Source organism: Miniopterus natalensis, chromosome 12 (assembly GCF_054644295.1).
Source record: "Miniopterus natalensis isolate mMinNat1 chromosome 12, mMinNat1.hap1, whole genome shotgun sequence".
Taxonomy (NCBI): Eukaryota; Metazoa; Chordata; class Mammalia; order Chiroptera; family Miniopteridae; genus Miniopterus; species Miniopterus natalensis.
Window position 1 is genome coordinate 64,065,762 of NC_142092.1, and position 16,260 is coordinate 64,082,021.

The 16,260-nt window shown below is 52.9% G+C and overlaps 1 protein-coding gene across 1 annotated transcript in view; it reads right to left on the reverse strand.

Annotated features, from left to right (window-relative positions):
• The window catches only part of COL27A1 (collagen type XXVII alpha 1 chain), a 118,907-nt gene that overhangs the window by 60,696 nt on the left and 41,951 nt on the right, over positions 1-16,260 (reverse strand). The window contains exons 13-16 of the mRNA XM_087822867.1: positions 11,045-11,098; positions 8,784-8,828; positions 807-860; positions 103-147 (exon numbers count right to left, since the gene is read on the reverse strand). Of these exons, the coding sequence (XP_087678993.1) occupies positions 103-147; positions 807-860; positions 8,784-8,828; positions 11,045-11,098 (198 nt within the window). The remainder of the gene's footprint in view (positions 1-102; positions 148-806; positions 861-8,783; positions 8,829-11,044; positions 11,099-16,260) is intronic.

Sequence of the window (16,260 nt, forward strand, 5' to 3'; positions counted from 1 at the left end):
AGGAGGAGTGCAGGGAGTGGACCTGGCGAGAGTCAGCAGCAGCCGAGGCAGAGGGGTCGCATGCAGATAAAACACAGTGCAATAAGGGAGCATTCAGATCACCTTATCACCTTTCAGTCCGGGCTCCCCCACGTTTCCCATCAGTCCCTGCAAGACAGAGGCGGGGGTCGGGCTGTGAGGGCAGCTGCAAACCACTGACACCAGGAGCCCTGGCTTACACCCACTGGCCTGCTGTGAGCCCCTCGGACTCAGTTTCCTCATCTGTAAAAGGGCCAATGACCCCAGCTCCTAGAGCGATGGTGTGGACGAGAATCATGAGGAGGGGATGGCTCAGGAACCCCAGCCCTGGAGCAGTCCAGGGGGAAGGGGCCGATGGGGACGGATGGGCTCGGTGAGCACCATCACGTGCATGCTGGCAAACGGGGCCTGCCTGCAACATGGTCCCAGCAGTGTTGGCCCCTCTTTCTCCTGCACGCTCAGCCCCGCAGGGACACATGAAGTTCAGTGGTTTGTCATTATAGCTCCTATGTCCCTGGTGATGTCCCCACTGGACCTTCAGTGACCTGAGGTCTGGGACCACATCAGACTCACGCTCAGCTCAAGGACTGCTGTCCAATGAAAACATCTGCATTAAGGACATAGAGATAACTGGTTCCGAGGCCTGAGAAGGACCTGCCTGCTTCTGCCCCAGGACCCTGTCCTCCCCTCCCCCAACATCACGTCAGGGCACCCTTCCTCCTAGGCTGAAATGGGTCAGGGGGTACCTGGCCGGGACAAGGTCTGGAATAGGGAAGGGTCCTGTTTACCTTCATGCCCTTAGGTCCTGGGTAGCCAATTGGACCCAATGTTCCCATGTCACCCTGAAAGAGAAAGCGAATAGGATGCTATGAGAGGTGGCCCACAAGGAGGCTGGCCTGGGTTCCCAAGCTCCCTGGGGCAGGGTTTCCAAGGAAGCAACTCCACTGGATTGCTCTTAGAGTTAAGAACACTCTTCGGTCTGTTTACTCCCACTGACGTGCTGGAACAAATTTTACACAGGTCCCTTCCCAAGTCATTTCTTGATTGCTGCCCCACCCCCACCACTTCTTTCCATTTCGTTTTAGATGTCAGATCTTTCTATCCCACATTAGATTCTTTACATCCCTTACTAGCTAAGGAACTCAGGGCATTTCATCTGACTTCTTTGGACCTCAGTCTATAGAAATATTTGTGAAATAGGGACACTGATCCTTCTCTTCGGTCAAGCTGCCATGAGGGTTACATAAGCAAACAGGGGCCCCGAGTCCTCTCGCATAGTGAGGGAGCAGTGCTTTCTGCTTCCCAGAATCTTGTTGGGCCATCTCCTTGGGAGCCAGCAAGGAAGGAGTGGGGCTATCCATCACAGGCACCCCAGAGTTGGTGACAGACCCAGGAGAACCTTAAAACCCTGGATCACAGGTTGGAGACCCAACTTCATATCAGATGAGACTGTCCCAGGCAGGAGCAGCAAGGTTCCTAGACCCTGGAGAGCTGGGAGGCAGCGCCTCAGGGTAAGTCAGAGCCAGACCCCTGGTCTCCACTGTTCATTCATGATTTGGGGGAGGGGAGAAGGCTAACCTTTCTGTGGCTCAGTTTCCTCATATAACAAATGGGGATATGTACCTCTGGGAGCTGTTTTAAAGAGTTATGGACTTACATGTCTAGTGGCATTTTGGGTTGTCATAAATCAAATGAAGAGGTGCTACTGGCACCTAGTGGGTAGAGGCCAGGGATACTGCTAGATATTGTACAATATACAGGGCAGCCTCCCGCACAGAGACTTATCTGGCCAAGCTGAGAAACTGTGGTTTATGGAGTAAAGTGACCGTATTTTCTCTAAAGAGGCCCACCTTCTTTCTCTCACAGCTCCTCACTTCCCATCCACCCCTGTCACTACTGTCCCCAGCCACAGCCATGATATTAAGCCCACGCCAGAGAAAGGGAGGCCCTGAAAATACTCTCTTCTTTCCCTTTCTTTTTAAAAATATGTTTCTATTGATTTTAGAGATAAAGGAAGGGAGAGAGAGAGAGAAACATCAACATGAGAGAGAAACATCAATTGGCTGCCTCTTGCACGCACCCTGACCAGGAATCGAACTGGGGACCTTTTGGTGCATGGGATGTCACTCAACCAACTGAGCCACACCAGCCAGGGCTCTTCTCTCCCTTTTCTATCCTCTGTGACAGATCTAAATGTCTGGTTTCTGTGTGAGCCAATCAATGTGTTTGATCTGTCTCGGCTTCAGTTTCCCATGTCCCTAGGTCAGGCTCCATGGAGCCCCTGGCCAGTACTCTGAAGCATTGGAGGAACAAAGGGTGCCCCAGGTAGACAGGCTGAGAATAGGTTTCTGTCAGAGCTGCCTGGAGATGTCTCAGAGGGAGGCCGGGCAGAAAATGAAAAATCACATTCCTGCCAGACACCTGCAGCAGGGCCGAGGGGCCCATGCAGTGGAATGCCCTGAGGAGACGGAGGAAGGTACAGAGCTCACAGGCAGGCATGGGCTGGCTGAGGCCATGCTGATTCTCACCCCCCATCAACCCTGGAGTGACTTAGATTAGCTGAGGCAGATGCTAGAGTCTGGCTGTGGTCCTGCTGTGTGATCTTGGGCAGGATCCCCTCTCTGGACCTCAGGATCCCCGCCTGATTGGGTCAAACCAAACCTTGTGGTGGAGCCTTTGCTAAGAAAACCTGCTTTCAGCTCCCATCTAGAAATCTTGTCGTTGAAAAAGCAAGGTGTCAGTTTAACAGGTGCTAATAGCAATACAAGGGACACTGCTTGCTAGGCCCTGCGCTAAGCACCTTACATGCCTTGACTCAATTATTCCTCATACCAGCCCTTAAAGATCTGTTCTACTACTATCCCTACTTTACAGAGGAGGAGACTGAGGCCCTGAGAGGTTAGAGTTTGAGCAAATCAGAGCCAGGCAGAGCTGGGATTTACATGGGGCAGTTTGTCTCCAGAGCTGCTAGGCAGCCTTTGGAAAGAGGGAGTGAAGCTGGGATTACTGGCTGGAGTCAGAGGGAGAGCCAGCTCGTTGGAGAATGGCACTCCAGGAGGCCACTGGTGACTTCCCTCACTCTCTTTTCCTGGATGGAGGGAGAGAGGGGCAGCCGCCCCATGTTCCCCGTGGTGCACAAATAAACAGAGCGGGCTCTGCTGGCACACTGGCTCCAACTTGGCCCTGGCGTGGGCACAGGGCCAGCAGCAGCCCCAGGAACACAGGTTCCTTCTTCCCCATCCCAGGCTGAAAGTGGCTTGTGTGGGGACTGGATTCAGTACAGGCCTGAGTGACGCCTGTGTGGGGCCATAGGGAGCCACAGCAGCACCACATGCTCACCGCCCTGCAAGCCTCTCCAAAGGGGTCTGTGTGTGGTGGGCCAAGGTCGAGCGCAAGCATCCACCCCTAGGGGGCAAGAAATCATGGAAAAGGGACTCTGGCTGCAGGGGACATGGGGAGAAGGCGGCACACACATAGGGCAGGTCTTCCTCATGTCCATGGGACCCCTGCGTTGGGATAGCAACGCATTTGGGGGAGGAAGAGAGAAAACTCCAGGCTACTTCCCCCCAGGACAGCCTGAAGAACACCAGTCTGCTCTGCACTAGACACCCTCACAGGCAGCTTGGCCAAGCGACCAAGCGACACACAGAATGTCGTGTCCCCACAAGAAAGAACAATGTGTAACACCCTTAATTTGTATCCTGTTTCCACTTTTGCCTAAGTTCCCAGACACGGCTCTACACGCTTTGCCCTCATCTCGCTGGCTCCCACCAAGAGCACAGCCAACCACATCTGCAACCACTTACAGAGCTCCTACTGTGTGCCAGACACCACACTTGACACCGAGTCTCATCAGATCCCTGTCAGCAAGAGCTCAGCCTGTGCCAGGAACCACGGTGCGTGCAGCTCCACCACTCACCAGCTCCTTACAGTAACCCCATGAGGTCAGCACCATTCTCGGTCCCATTCCACTTCACAGATGAGAAAACCGTGGCGTAGAGAGAGGTGACGCACCTTGCCCAAGACTAAGCAAGAAGCAGGGGCCAGAGTCAGGGCCAGAACCCAGGTCTGTCTGGTTGGCCCCACGGTCCATGCTCACTAGCCCTGGACTGGCTCTGTTTACTCCATAAAGGACTCAGGGTGCCTTTCCTCATCACTGCCACTCAGAAGTGACAGGGCCTGAGGACAGGCTTCAGATGCAGAAATTGGCATGAGTTCTCCTCCTAAGTATGCCATGGACTTTGCCAGGGATCCCAGAAAAAAACAAAACCCCAGGGTGCTTCCGGTGCTCACCCTTCCTGGCAGAAGTGCTGCCAGGCCTCCCTCCCTCATATGTCTCACCTTTCTGTCTTACTGGCTCTCTCTAGCCGTGACATCCTTGGCCACCGTTTCCTAAACTCATGTGCTCACATCACTAATCGCCACTTGTCCTGGGTGACCAGGCTCCGTAGGCCAGGTCAGGCCCCTGCTGTCAGGTCTCAGAAGCTGACACAGCTTTCACTCCGAGCCCATTCCACGCTGACGACCATTTATGTGTGTGCCTATGTGGCCACTGCCTTCCCTGTGCCCCAAAGAAGCCACTAAAAGTAGGCTAATGAATGGATGAAGAAAAGCCCTGGAAACTCACTTACAAAACCTCTAGGGAAAAATCTTGCTGCAGCATTCCCTGGAACTGCCTTTGAAGGCGACAGGGCCTCTTTCCAGAAACTCTGATCCAGGCCCCCAGCTTGGGGACAGGGACCTGGGGGCTGCGGCCAGTCCTGGCTCCTGTGTGATCTTAATAAGCACCATCTCTCACACAGAACAGCCCCTGGCACTGCCAGTCCATGTTCTCACGCCTCTGCTGTCCCCATCCAGCACAGAAGTCTGCGGAGACGGCAGTGGAATGCAGTGGTGAAGAGCATGAGCTCTGCACACAGGCCCAGGTCCAGCTCATCAGCTGTGTGACCTTGGGCAGGTGCTCCAGCCTCTCTGAGCCTCGGTTTCCTTAACTGCACAACTGTAATCCCGCTTTCTACCCTCAGAGAATGGCTGTGCTAAATACTTGGCACAGAGTTTGGCAAATATCAGTTAGTGGGGGTTCCAGACCTCACTTTATAAACAAGGAAACAGAACCAGATGATCGGTTAGTGACAGAATATGGTGGGTTTGTCCACTCTACCCCACATACTGGGTTTTGGCCAGATTACATATTCTTGGGGTCTCATTAAATGGAGGAGACAAAATTCCTTCTGTATCACTGAGAATGAAAAAGACAGAAATCTTCTTTGTTGAGCAGATTCTGGAATCGGGCACACTTTCCTTGAGGGCCAGCCAAAGGGTTTCAATTACTCAAAGGAGGCTGTTTCCAGGCAGTCCCACCTCAGAGGCCGCAGGGGGCCACACGGGCCTGGGTTGCAAGTCCCTAGCTGGTGACCTGGGGCGCCAGCCTCCCCATCTAGGTGCCCAGGCTGCCACAGCACCCCAAGCACCTCAAGGCTCCTGCAGCCGAATGTATGTCAAGCACACACAGAGCTGACAGACATTCCGTCAATGTTTGTTCTCTCCTGCCCTTCCTCCTGGCTGCAAAGACCCGGGGGACAGCGGAAGTTTGGGCTTCAGTCTGCATGCAAATTACTTCGGCTGACTAGACAGAAGGCATTGAATAAATTTGAATCTCCATTAAAATGATTATCAGTTCCCGTGGAATTCCCATGTGCTCAGCTAAAAACCCACATCCTCTAGGAAACCAAAGGTGACTCACAGTCCATCTCCCCCTTTAACTCCTGGTTAGAAAATTCCTTTGTTCCCTTCTTTGGGGAGGCAACTTTCCCCCAAGGCACAGAATCACTGTTCCCAAAAACCCGGGGCGGCAGTGGTGGGTGCCTTGGGTTGGAGAGGGCTCTGCCTTGGGGGTGGGGAAGCAGCAGCGACTTGATGGTCTCAGGTCCAGCCCTGTGACCCCCCCGCCAAGTCACAAGGAGAAAGAAACCATCACCTTAGCAGCACAGGAGATTTTAAAACAGTGAGAAGAGGGGCTGAAAGTAATGGGAGAAACATATAGGGCAAGAGGCAAGCAGGAGGAGGAACTCATCAGCTCTTTGGAAAGGGACATGCTGAGGGGGGACATCTGAGAAATGCTGGGATGCCCGGGGCTCAACCCCAGCTAAGATCCCTCAGAGGGGAGCAGGAAGAGGCGTGCCCTGGATTAGGAATTGGGAGACACGACCTCCAATTATGCCTCTGTGCTATCCTGCTTTGTGTGTGACCTTGACCAAGGGCCTCAGTTTTTCTATCTGCCAAATAGGATTCACCTAAGAAATGCTGTGAATAGGGTTGCCAGATTGAGCAAATAAAAACAGACTGCCCAGTTAAACTGGAATGTCAGATAAACAGTGAGAGATATTTTAGCATAAATGTGTTCTAAATATCACAGCTGACATTCAGATTTCACTGGGCGTCTTATGTTTAATCTGGCAACACTAACTGTGGAGAGACCAGGGAGCACATGTGGGCACCAGGGCTGTAAGGGCAGAGTCTCCGTCTCCAGAATCTGCGTGTATTCGGCCAAGCAATATTCTTGCCCCTCTCAGGAGCCAATCTAGTGGCCGCCAGGACAATGACAAATGGGAATCTGTGCCAAGGATGACAGCCAGGATACATAAACATCCCTTCAGGAAAGCGTTAGGGGCTAGGATCATATAGCCTGAGGAAGGAGCCAGGGAAGAACAGACAATGACCGTCTTTACATCTCCAGCAGCCTCTCCCAGGGGCAGGACCATGACTTGGGCGATATACACAGGAAAATTTGTACAATGAGAGCTCTGTGGAAATGGACTGGGCTCCCAGGGGAGGGAGCGTCTAACACCAGGGTGTTCACGTTGGAGTTTAATGACCATATGACCAAGATGCTCCGGAGAGACCTCTGCTGAACTTAGAGGTTGGACTAGGACACTTCAAAGTCCCCATGAAGTCAGGTTCTCTAACTCTTGGTGCACAGATTTATTTTTCCAAAGCATCTAGGTCAGTGCCTTGTCCCAAACAAGGTGCTCGGCAAAGGACAGCCAGGGTGACAGATGTCTGACTCATGTGTTGACATATCCTAATCCCAGGCCAGGGCAGACATCACTAATCAATTGCAGCATCCTCTCCCACAAAGTTCCAGTGTGAGTGAAATCCTTCTCAATGCAGCAATCTAGACAGCTGCTACCAGGGGCAAAATACTTTATGTATGTGTGTACAATCATCATCATCATCACCATCAACTATTATTATCATAACTAGTACTTCTTGAGTGCTTACTGTGTACTAGGCATTTTTAATGTTCTAGTTTCTTTAAATCCTTGCAGCAATCCTCCGAGTTAGGTACTAATATTATCCCTATTTTACAGATGAAGAAATTAAGGCATGGGGAGGTGAAGACATTTATTCAGAATTGCAATTAAAGGAATGGTAGAGCTAGGATTTGAACCTAAGAGATCTGGTTCATTCTTAGCCATGGAACTAGACTGGATGTGGTACCTGTGGTCCTAACAAGAGTGGGCACAATGATCCCATTTTACAGACAGGGTCCCCGAGGTTCAAGGAAGCAAGACCACACAGCCAGGAGGATGGGAGGCCAGGATTTGGGCACAGGTTTATCTGACCCTCCACCCCCACTCCACCCACCTGAACAGGAGCACATTGTCCCTGGGGGCCTCTGGGACCGCTACCCAGGAATGGCCTCCCCAGAACAATAGGGCTCCCTAACCCATCCCCCTGTCCCAGGTCTTCTTCAGCCTCCTTCTGAACACAATTTCTCAGCACAGTTGCTGGAGTGGCCGAAGCACTAGGGAAGAGTCTGCTTGTGACCCCCATGGCCCCCCAGACGCAAACCCCATGAGGAATGAGCCAGAGGACAGAACAGAAGGGGCATCAAACCCTGGGGAAGTTCCTAGAATCATTTCCCAGACTCAGGCCTGTCATTGGCCCTTGGGACCAGGCTCAAGGTCAAGGCCCACCCTCTGAACACCCAGGAGGGCTAACAGAACTACTCACTCCACAAGGCCTATCCCAACCTGGATGGAGTCAGAGGTCAGATTGCCTCCCACCTCCCTGGGTACAGGCCTCTCTCAGGCCCAGGCACATCAGGAGGTAATAACAGTAATTAACATGATAGTATTTCCCACTAATTGAACATTTACTGAGTGGTAGACCCCATCCCAAAGACTATACATGTGATGCCTCATTTAATCTTCACAACCACCCCAAGAGGATTCTACTATTATCCCTATTTTAAAGATGAGGAACAAAGGCTCAGAGAGGGTAAGTAACTTGGCCCAGGGCACACAGCCAGGATGTGGCAGAAGTATGACTTGAACTCAGGTGGCCTGGTTCCAAAGTCAGTACTCTGAAGAAAAGAATAGAGAAGACTGCCCATGTGGCCCAGAGCCTCCGCTCCTCTGCCAGTCACTTCGTTTCTCTGGACCTGAAGCACCTCACCTGTCCAGTGTGCACGTCATCACCTGCATACACGTCCTTGCAGAGTGACGGACAGGCAGCAGGTGTGAAAGTACATTGGCAGTGTCACACTCCAAGCGCCTATCCCCATTCAACTAGTGAAGAAAGGGACTCAGAGAAGGTAGGTAATGCACCTGAGGCCACACAGTAGGATTGTCCTCCCTTAGCCCCCTGCCCAGACTGGCCTGTCCTGCTACACCAGCTCCTCCTGAGGTTGGATGAGAGAGGGACCCTTTCAGCAGCCCTGCCTCCTGGCCCTCCCCTGCCTCAGGCATCTGTGTACTTACAAGGAGGCCGGGCACTCCTGGGGGCCCTGGCAGGCCCAGTTCTCCCTGCAAACAGAGAGAGACCAAGGTGGTTAGTTGCCCTGTCTCCCTCCGGGGCCACCCTCTCCACACCATCCTGCACGGGGATGCCTGGTGGAGTTTTCTGAGCTGACCATTCCTTGTTCCTGACCGGTGACTCTCCTGAGCCTGGCTTAAGGTTCAGACAAGACCTGTGCCCCCTCTGCCCTCAGCTTTCCGCATCTGTAAAACGGGGAGGTTGGATTTCCAAATCGGGTAGCTTCCAATTGTAAGTGTGAAGGAGTGGGCGGAATCCCAGTCGTGGTAATCAGGAGGTGTAGGGTGCTTGACCCAGATCTCATTTCACCCTCATTTGGCAAAACTGAGGCTTGAGAGTTAAGTGATTTGCCCAAGGTCAAATGCAAGAAAATAGCACCGTGGTGAGGGCTTCGAGCTGAGAGCCACCAGGCTAGCTCTCTGCTCTCTCAGCCAGGAGGCGGCCGGGGCCCTCAGAGAACCCCACAGGCTCCCAGGTTTCTGCCCTCCAAGGTCTCCGAGCTGCTAGGAGAGCTCTTGCCTGGAAGTCAGGAGATGTGGCTGGGTGCGTCAGTGGGCACGTTTCTCTTTCCTCATCTCTATAAATGGACCTTCAATTGCTTGCACCAGAAAAGACAGTAGAGGGGTTTGGCTCAAGTTCAAAATGCAAGGACATGAATAAAAACAGGGAACTCTAGAAATGGCGATTATCAATGAGAATTGCCTACATCATCCGGGGTTTTGTCTGCCATCGCCTGTGCAATCCCAGGGCGCTTAGATGGAGGTCATTATCCCAGCCACCAAGAAGGAAGGAGGTGAGAAGCAGCCTCAGCTTTAAAATGAGGGAACCAAGGCTCAGGGAAGGGGAGTGACTTGTCCAAGGCCAGGCAACAACCGTGTGGCAGAGCCCGGACCACACATCAGGTCCTCTTCCTGCTCCTCTAGGCCATGAGTACAGACACCCTTGCTTCTCCTTAGGGGGCCTTCCAATACGACATCACATATTACAATGGCTAATCCAATGACAGATACACTGAGGGGAAGGCTCTGGCTTCTCACCTCTGTGCCTCCATTGGTGTTCCTTCCTCCACCTGGAATGTCTTCTCACTTCTTTCTTCTACCCAATTCTAATGTCACTTTCCCCAAGGGTCTTCTCTCTTCCCCTCCCTCCTCCACAGCAGCTGGGACCTCCTTGATCCCACCCATCTACTACTCCACCTTGTGCGATAACTGGGGATACAGCCGTGAGCTCCTCAAGAGCAGGAACTATACCCTGTTATTACACACCCGACTATTTATAACAGCTCCATCCAGTGAACATTGGTCATAGGCCAAACCCCTTCTCCTCTCTCATTTCATTCTCACAACAGCCCTGTGAGGCCGGCATTCTGATCACCCTGATTTACAGATAAGGAAACAGATCCAGAGAGGTGGTTTGTCCAAGTGCCACGCTTGGCAAGTGGTTTGGCAAGATTCAAACCCAGGTCTACCTGGCTCTGAGGCCAGGGCTTCAGCCCCCAAGGGAGCCCAACGGTCAGCCCCAGGGAACATTTGTGGAACTGCAATGAGAATATAATCAGGTGCTGATTATGTATCCAGCAGCCACCTCTGCAGAAAGCACAGCTGGCACAGCTGCTCAGGAGGGAAGTCCCAGGAGAGGTAGGGGGGGACATGGCAGGTATTCCAAGGAGCTCTGGAGGTGGTCTGCACCCCCAGGCTTCCTCTCCCGCCAAGTCTGAGCCTGGGGCAGGACGGGAAAGGCAGGGCTAAGCTCCCCAGGGCAAGCTGACCTGGCTCCTCTGATTATTTACAAACTCTATAAACATGCCTGTGCTGGAGATTTCTTTAGAACTCAGCTCTCCTCTCCATACAGGGCCTGCAAACTATCTGCTTCCCGAGGCTGCTGCCGTCTCATAAACATTTCTGGTGCTTTGTAAGATGGCAGTAGCCCTGGCTTCTCCAGTGGGGAGTGACCCGTGAACCTTCCTAAGTCCTTGAGTATGGGACACAGCCTGGGACTCTGGGACCAAAGACTCAGGGCTGGAGGCTCACCTAGGGGGTGGGGTCACAGGGCATTCACAGTAGACAGGAGCGTGGGGTTCAGATAAGTCACACAATTAATTCATCCAGGAGCACCTAGCTAGTAGGTGGCAGGACTGGGGTTCCTAATACCTGCTGTGAGCTCCCTCTGAATCTCTTTCCTGTTCCCGAAGACTTGAAATACTTACAGGGTTTCCATCCAGTCCGGGTGGCCCTCTTTCCCCAAAGTCTCCAGGAAACCCCTGAGGGCACAAGAGAGAACAAACATCTATAGATTAGTGTTTATACCTCTGGGTGGCTTTGATCCAGACCCCCCGGGGTGGGGGGAACGGACACAAGGACATGTCCATGCAGTCTTGCTCCTTGGTTCTGAGATCTGGGCAAGCAGTGGGATCCTGGATTACACTGCACCCTCAACAAACACTCCACCTAAAGAATTTCTCAGGCCCTGGCCTGTGTGGCTCAGTTGGTTAGGCACCAACTGTGGACCAAAAGGTTGCTGGTTCGATTCTGGCCAGGGGACATGCCTAGGTTGTGGCCTTGTTCCCCAGTACAGGGAGTGCAGGAGGCAGCTAATATATGTTTCATTCTCACTTCGATGTTTCTCTTTCTCTCTCCCTCTCCCTTCCTCTCTTCAAAAAATCTTAAAAAAAAAAAAAAAGAATTTCTCAGGTGCTGGCTACTGTGCTGAGACTCATGGATGTTGAGCCCTCTTCTTATGTCCCCAAGTCTCTGAAAAGAAACTGGTACCTGGCTCCCCAGCATGGAAATGCCAACCCCCAATTCGCGACCTGGTTCTGATGGAGTGGGGGGTCAGGAATCTGGGTCGAGGCCTGGAGACCAGCTGCTGACTTGGGGAGAGAGCACCCCTTTCCCTGTGGGCCTCAATTTCCCCACTGGTCAAAGAATGGTAGGCCTGTGCAGCATTTTCCAACTTTTATCTTCTATGACTGTGACATGCTCCTCAAAAGCCACCCTGTGGAACCATGATCCCTATTTTACAGATAAAGTGAGACTCTGACAGGTAAGCATCAAGGTCATACAAGGTTACACCAGCGGTAAACATCAGCACCGTTGCCACAGGTGACTTTCGGCAGCTCACGAGAGAGAGGTCAGGTCACCGGGCTCAGGCAGGTCTGGCCTCTCGCCCCCTCCCTAACCCCATCCCACGCTCTCTGGGGAGACTGGCAGCTGGAAAAACATCAGCTGTGGGGACGTTCCTGGGGTGGCAGGGGGACAACTCCATTCCACTTCAAAAGGAAAAGAAAGTCCTCAGCTTGGAATTTAGGGAAAGCTGTTCTCCCCTCTCTTTGAATTCAAATCACTGTTTTTTCAGGGAAATTTCATGTTTTTCTGACCAAGTAGATGCCTGAGCTGTTCAAACAGTAACAGTTCTTCATGGAGGATCATTTGTTTCTCATTTCCAAGGCTACCCAGGGAATCCAGTGAGTAGATTAAACTTAAAAACAAAACCCAAACCAATTACAAAGTCTATACTGGCTCAGCAGAGACCTTGAAATATGTGTGTGTACAGGCCTTTGTCTTGCTCTGCCCGGCAATCCTACCCCCCTCAAATCCCCCCTCTGTCAGGAAGCCCTCTTGGTTCAGAAGGGCAGGGGTTAGCATTGACCCTACAAGAGGTGTGGCTTCATCAGGCACCCAAGGAGGGAAATGAGGACATAGTTCAGATATTTGGACCAAGCCAGTCACTTTGCATACAAAACTTCACTTGCCTTTGACATCTGCCCTTAAAGGGAAGGTTATCATTCCCATTTAACAGATGTGTAAATTGAGGCTCAGGAGGAAACATCCCTTGGCCAAGGCCAAAAAGCAAGTCTGTAGCAGAGCTGAGCCCAGGTCCCACCTCTCTGGACTTTGCCATGTTCCTATGAGCTGCACATGGACAAATCCTGGCATGTTCAAATATGTGCCCAACTGGTTCAGAGAGTGGCAGAGAGGTATGTGTGTGTGTGTTTGCACACACACATGCATGTACAGGCCCACCTCCAGATCAGGTCTCTGTGGGGATACATCTGACCTTATCTAAGATTCTTCTCCCCGTATCCTTGGGGTCTCCCTTGGCAATTCCAGCCTCTCCCCACTCCAGCCCCTTTGTCATTCTACAAGGTAGATCCTTCTAACCTCCTGGGACAAGAGACATCAGCCTGGGTGGGCTGAGGTCAGGGGGGCCTTCTGAAGGTGTTTAGTTCTTGCCTCTGCCTTTCGAGGCTGGGATGGGGGGGCCTGACAGGAGAGGAAGACAATTCCTAAGGGGACAGGGGGATGCCATCCAGTCGACTCCACATGGCCCACTAGGGGTAGGACTTGGAAAGTCTATGCTCTGTTCTCCAAGCCCAGGGTTTGGAGGCAACCTGCGCTCACCTTGGCTTGCTTCCTGGCTGGTTGTGTAACCTTGGACAGACCCTCACCTGACCCTCTGTTATGCTCAGGCTGGGGTGTGTATCTCTAAGAACCCTTCACCTTGGCCCAACTCCTAGACAAGGCCCTGAGGAAGGAGCTTGGAGCAAGATGGAGACCTGAACAGCACTCCCTAGGCACTGATCTGGCTGCCGTGTCCAATATATTCTCACTCAGCAGGCACCAGGAAGGTGTCGAACCCATGGGTCTGCATTGGGAGGCCACTCCAGGCTGGCCCAAAGGCTCTTCTCGGCCCAGCAGCCAGGCCAGCTAACCTGGTGAGGCTTGGCAACCGGGGCAACTTGATGCCAGTCCTGGCTCTGCCACCCATGGGCCTCCAAAGCCTTGGAATTCCGTGCTGTGCAATGAGGAATACCAAGGGCTCAGGAGAACCCGGGCTAACGCACGGAGGGAATGGCATGACTGATGCTGAGGACTGGTTCTGCTGGTTGGTACATGCTTGGCGGCCTCGATGCCCAGCCCCTGTCTCCATCTTCAGTCTCCCTCCCTTCAGAGGGGTGAAGCAGACGACCTCTAGGAATCCAGGGTTTGTAATTAAGAGCACAAGAGTTGGGAGAAAAGGTTGGAGCTTTGAAAGTACTGGAACAAATCTCTGATTGAAACAATCACAGATGGCCTGAGACGGAAAGACCCTAGCAGCTCCTGACATTCAGCGCTTCATCACCTCAGTGGGGAGACTGAGGCCCAGCACATGCTCAAGGCCCCAGCACCCAGCTCATTTGCTTCATCCCTCCACTACTGAATGACACATCCCCCCAGGGCCCCTGACACTGGGCCCTTCTGCATCTCAGAGAAGTGGCCGCCAAGCTGAACATGCGGCCCCGCTTCCACCCTGTCTGGCTGTGTTTGCTCATGCAGGGCGTGTGCTCCTAGCAGGACCTTCTGGCCTGAGGCCCAAGCAATGAGCTTGGCACCCTACTGGGGCCCTAGCCACAAGGTTTCTCCACTTTCCCTGGTCAGGCCTCCCTGGGGAACTGAATGCCTCGTACTCTGAGCAGAACAAGGCCCAAGAGAAGACAAAACCAGGATCTGGGATGAGACAATACACGTGAAAACAGGGACAGTCCTCGTCACCTCATCACCACATCCATGGTATGATGCTGAGGGCTGAGGGGCCATCCCTGCCACTCCCTTTCTTCCCCACAGTGTCTACCTGAGCAGTCTGCACCAGAGGCGGGCTGTGGGGGCAGGAGGACTGTGCAGCCTTGAGGATCTGCAATCCTGCTAAAGTCTAGAAGGCTCAGCTCCCTGGCCTGAAAAATGGTCAGTCTTGAAAGATATTTATAATCCAGCCCCTGGCAAATTTTAGTGTGCCACTATCACCCACTGGGTAGGGTTTGCACCAAAGTGGGAGTACTTAATCCCTAGGAAGAGCCTGCAGAAGGATCTTGCAGACCTCTTTACAATGCTTCAATTCTCCAAAGTCGAGAAGTCCCCAAGTGAGTCCAACTGGCACCTTTCCTACAGTACTCAAAGCGCCCTACGTGTTTTTCTAGAATATGTGCGCACTCTAAGTGCTGACACGGATAGATCCGGAGGTCCCCAGCACTCTTTCCACGATGCTAAGCATGCTTTCACCCTGCCATTCTGAAACCCACTAGGGAAGCCACCCAAGAGTCACCTCAGGGAACAAGGAGGAGATAGGCAGGTAGAGTTCTCACCTGGAGTACAGAGTCACTAGTAGCTCTGGGACAGCTCTAGCTCAAGTTGGGGACACCATGGGCCACACCCCCAGTCCACAGCATGACCACAGCTAAAAACAGTCATCTGCTTTAGCCTCAGTTTCCCCACGTGGAAACCTGAGATCTCTGTCACTTTGCTCCCTTCTCCCCATAGCCAGAGAACTGGACAGAGCCCTGAGTTTGAAACCAAAATGTACCACGTTAGAAGCCCTATCCCGCCCTAGACGGGCATGTGGCCTTGAGCAAGTCCCACCTGTCCCCCAGCCACACACACCAAGGAAGTGGGAGCCAGGGCTGAGCTTTTCCAGCTCCAAGCTCCAGAGTCTGCCTGCCTGACTCACTACACAAGGCCCGCCTTGGTAGGCCTGGCCAGAGACCACAAGAGGAGCTGCGAGCAGCGCTGGCCCTGTCAGGCATTCCAGCAGCTTAACGGTGAATTCACAGAGCGTCCAACCAGAGGATTCACTGTAGCATCTTCCCAGCCCCGGGGAGACACCCCTGGCTGGGAGGCATGGCTCGGACCCCAGCCAGAAGTGTCACTGTGCTGAACCCTGAACAAGCCAGAACAGTGCAGGAGAAACCCCCTGGAGCTCCTTGCAGCAAGGACCTGAATCTTGCTTCCCTTTGTATCCCCTCCTTGGCCCCCCGAGGGCCCAGGTCCATGCAACAGGCAGGAGAGGTGCCTGTGAGCATGCAGTCAACCCCAGAATCACAGACACCCCCTTCTGGCTGCCCTGGAGTGCTCTTGGCTCCCTCTCAGCTGACTCTCAAGTTCTAACCTCCCTGCAGTCCCTTCTCCATCAACCACAAGCAAAGGGTGGCCCAGACCCAGAGCTGATGATGGTTCTAAGTCTAGGCACTAACCTGCAAGGCACAGGCAGGGAGCCTAAGCCACCGACGGGGGCAGGCCTGAGAGAAAGATGCTTCAGTTACAGTCCTGGGTCTCCCTCAGCCTGGCAGTGGGACCCTGGACATACCACTCTGCCTCTCGGAGCCTCAGTTTCCCTTTGTGAATAGGAAGAGCATTGGAATGAATGACTTTGCCCCAGGCAAAAATTCTAGGGAATCCACTTTTACAATATTATCTCCTACCAGTGAACCTGAGTCATCACTGAGATCAGAGGCCCTAGAGACAGACGGAGTTTGAATCCTGGCTCTGCTCTTTACTCAACGTGAAACCTCGGGCAAATTACTTCATCTCTCTGGCCTTGTGTCTTTTCCTTCCTGCCCCACAGATACCCAAACAAGGTGAAAACAATTTCCTACCAAGATGGAGAGTCATG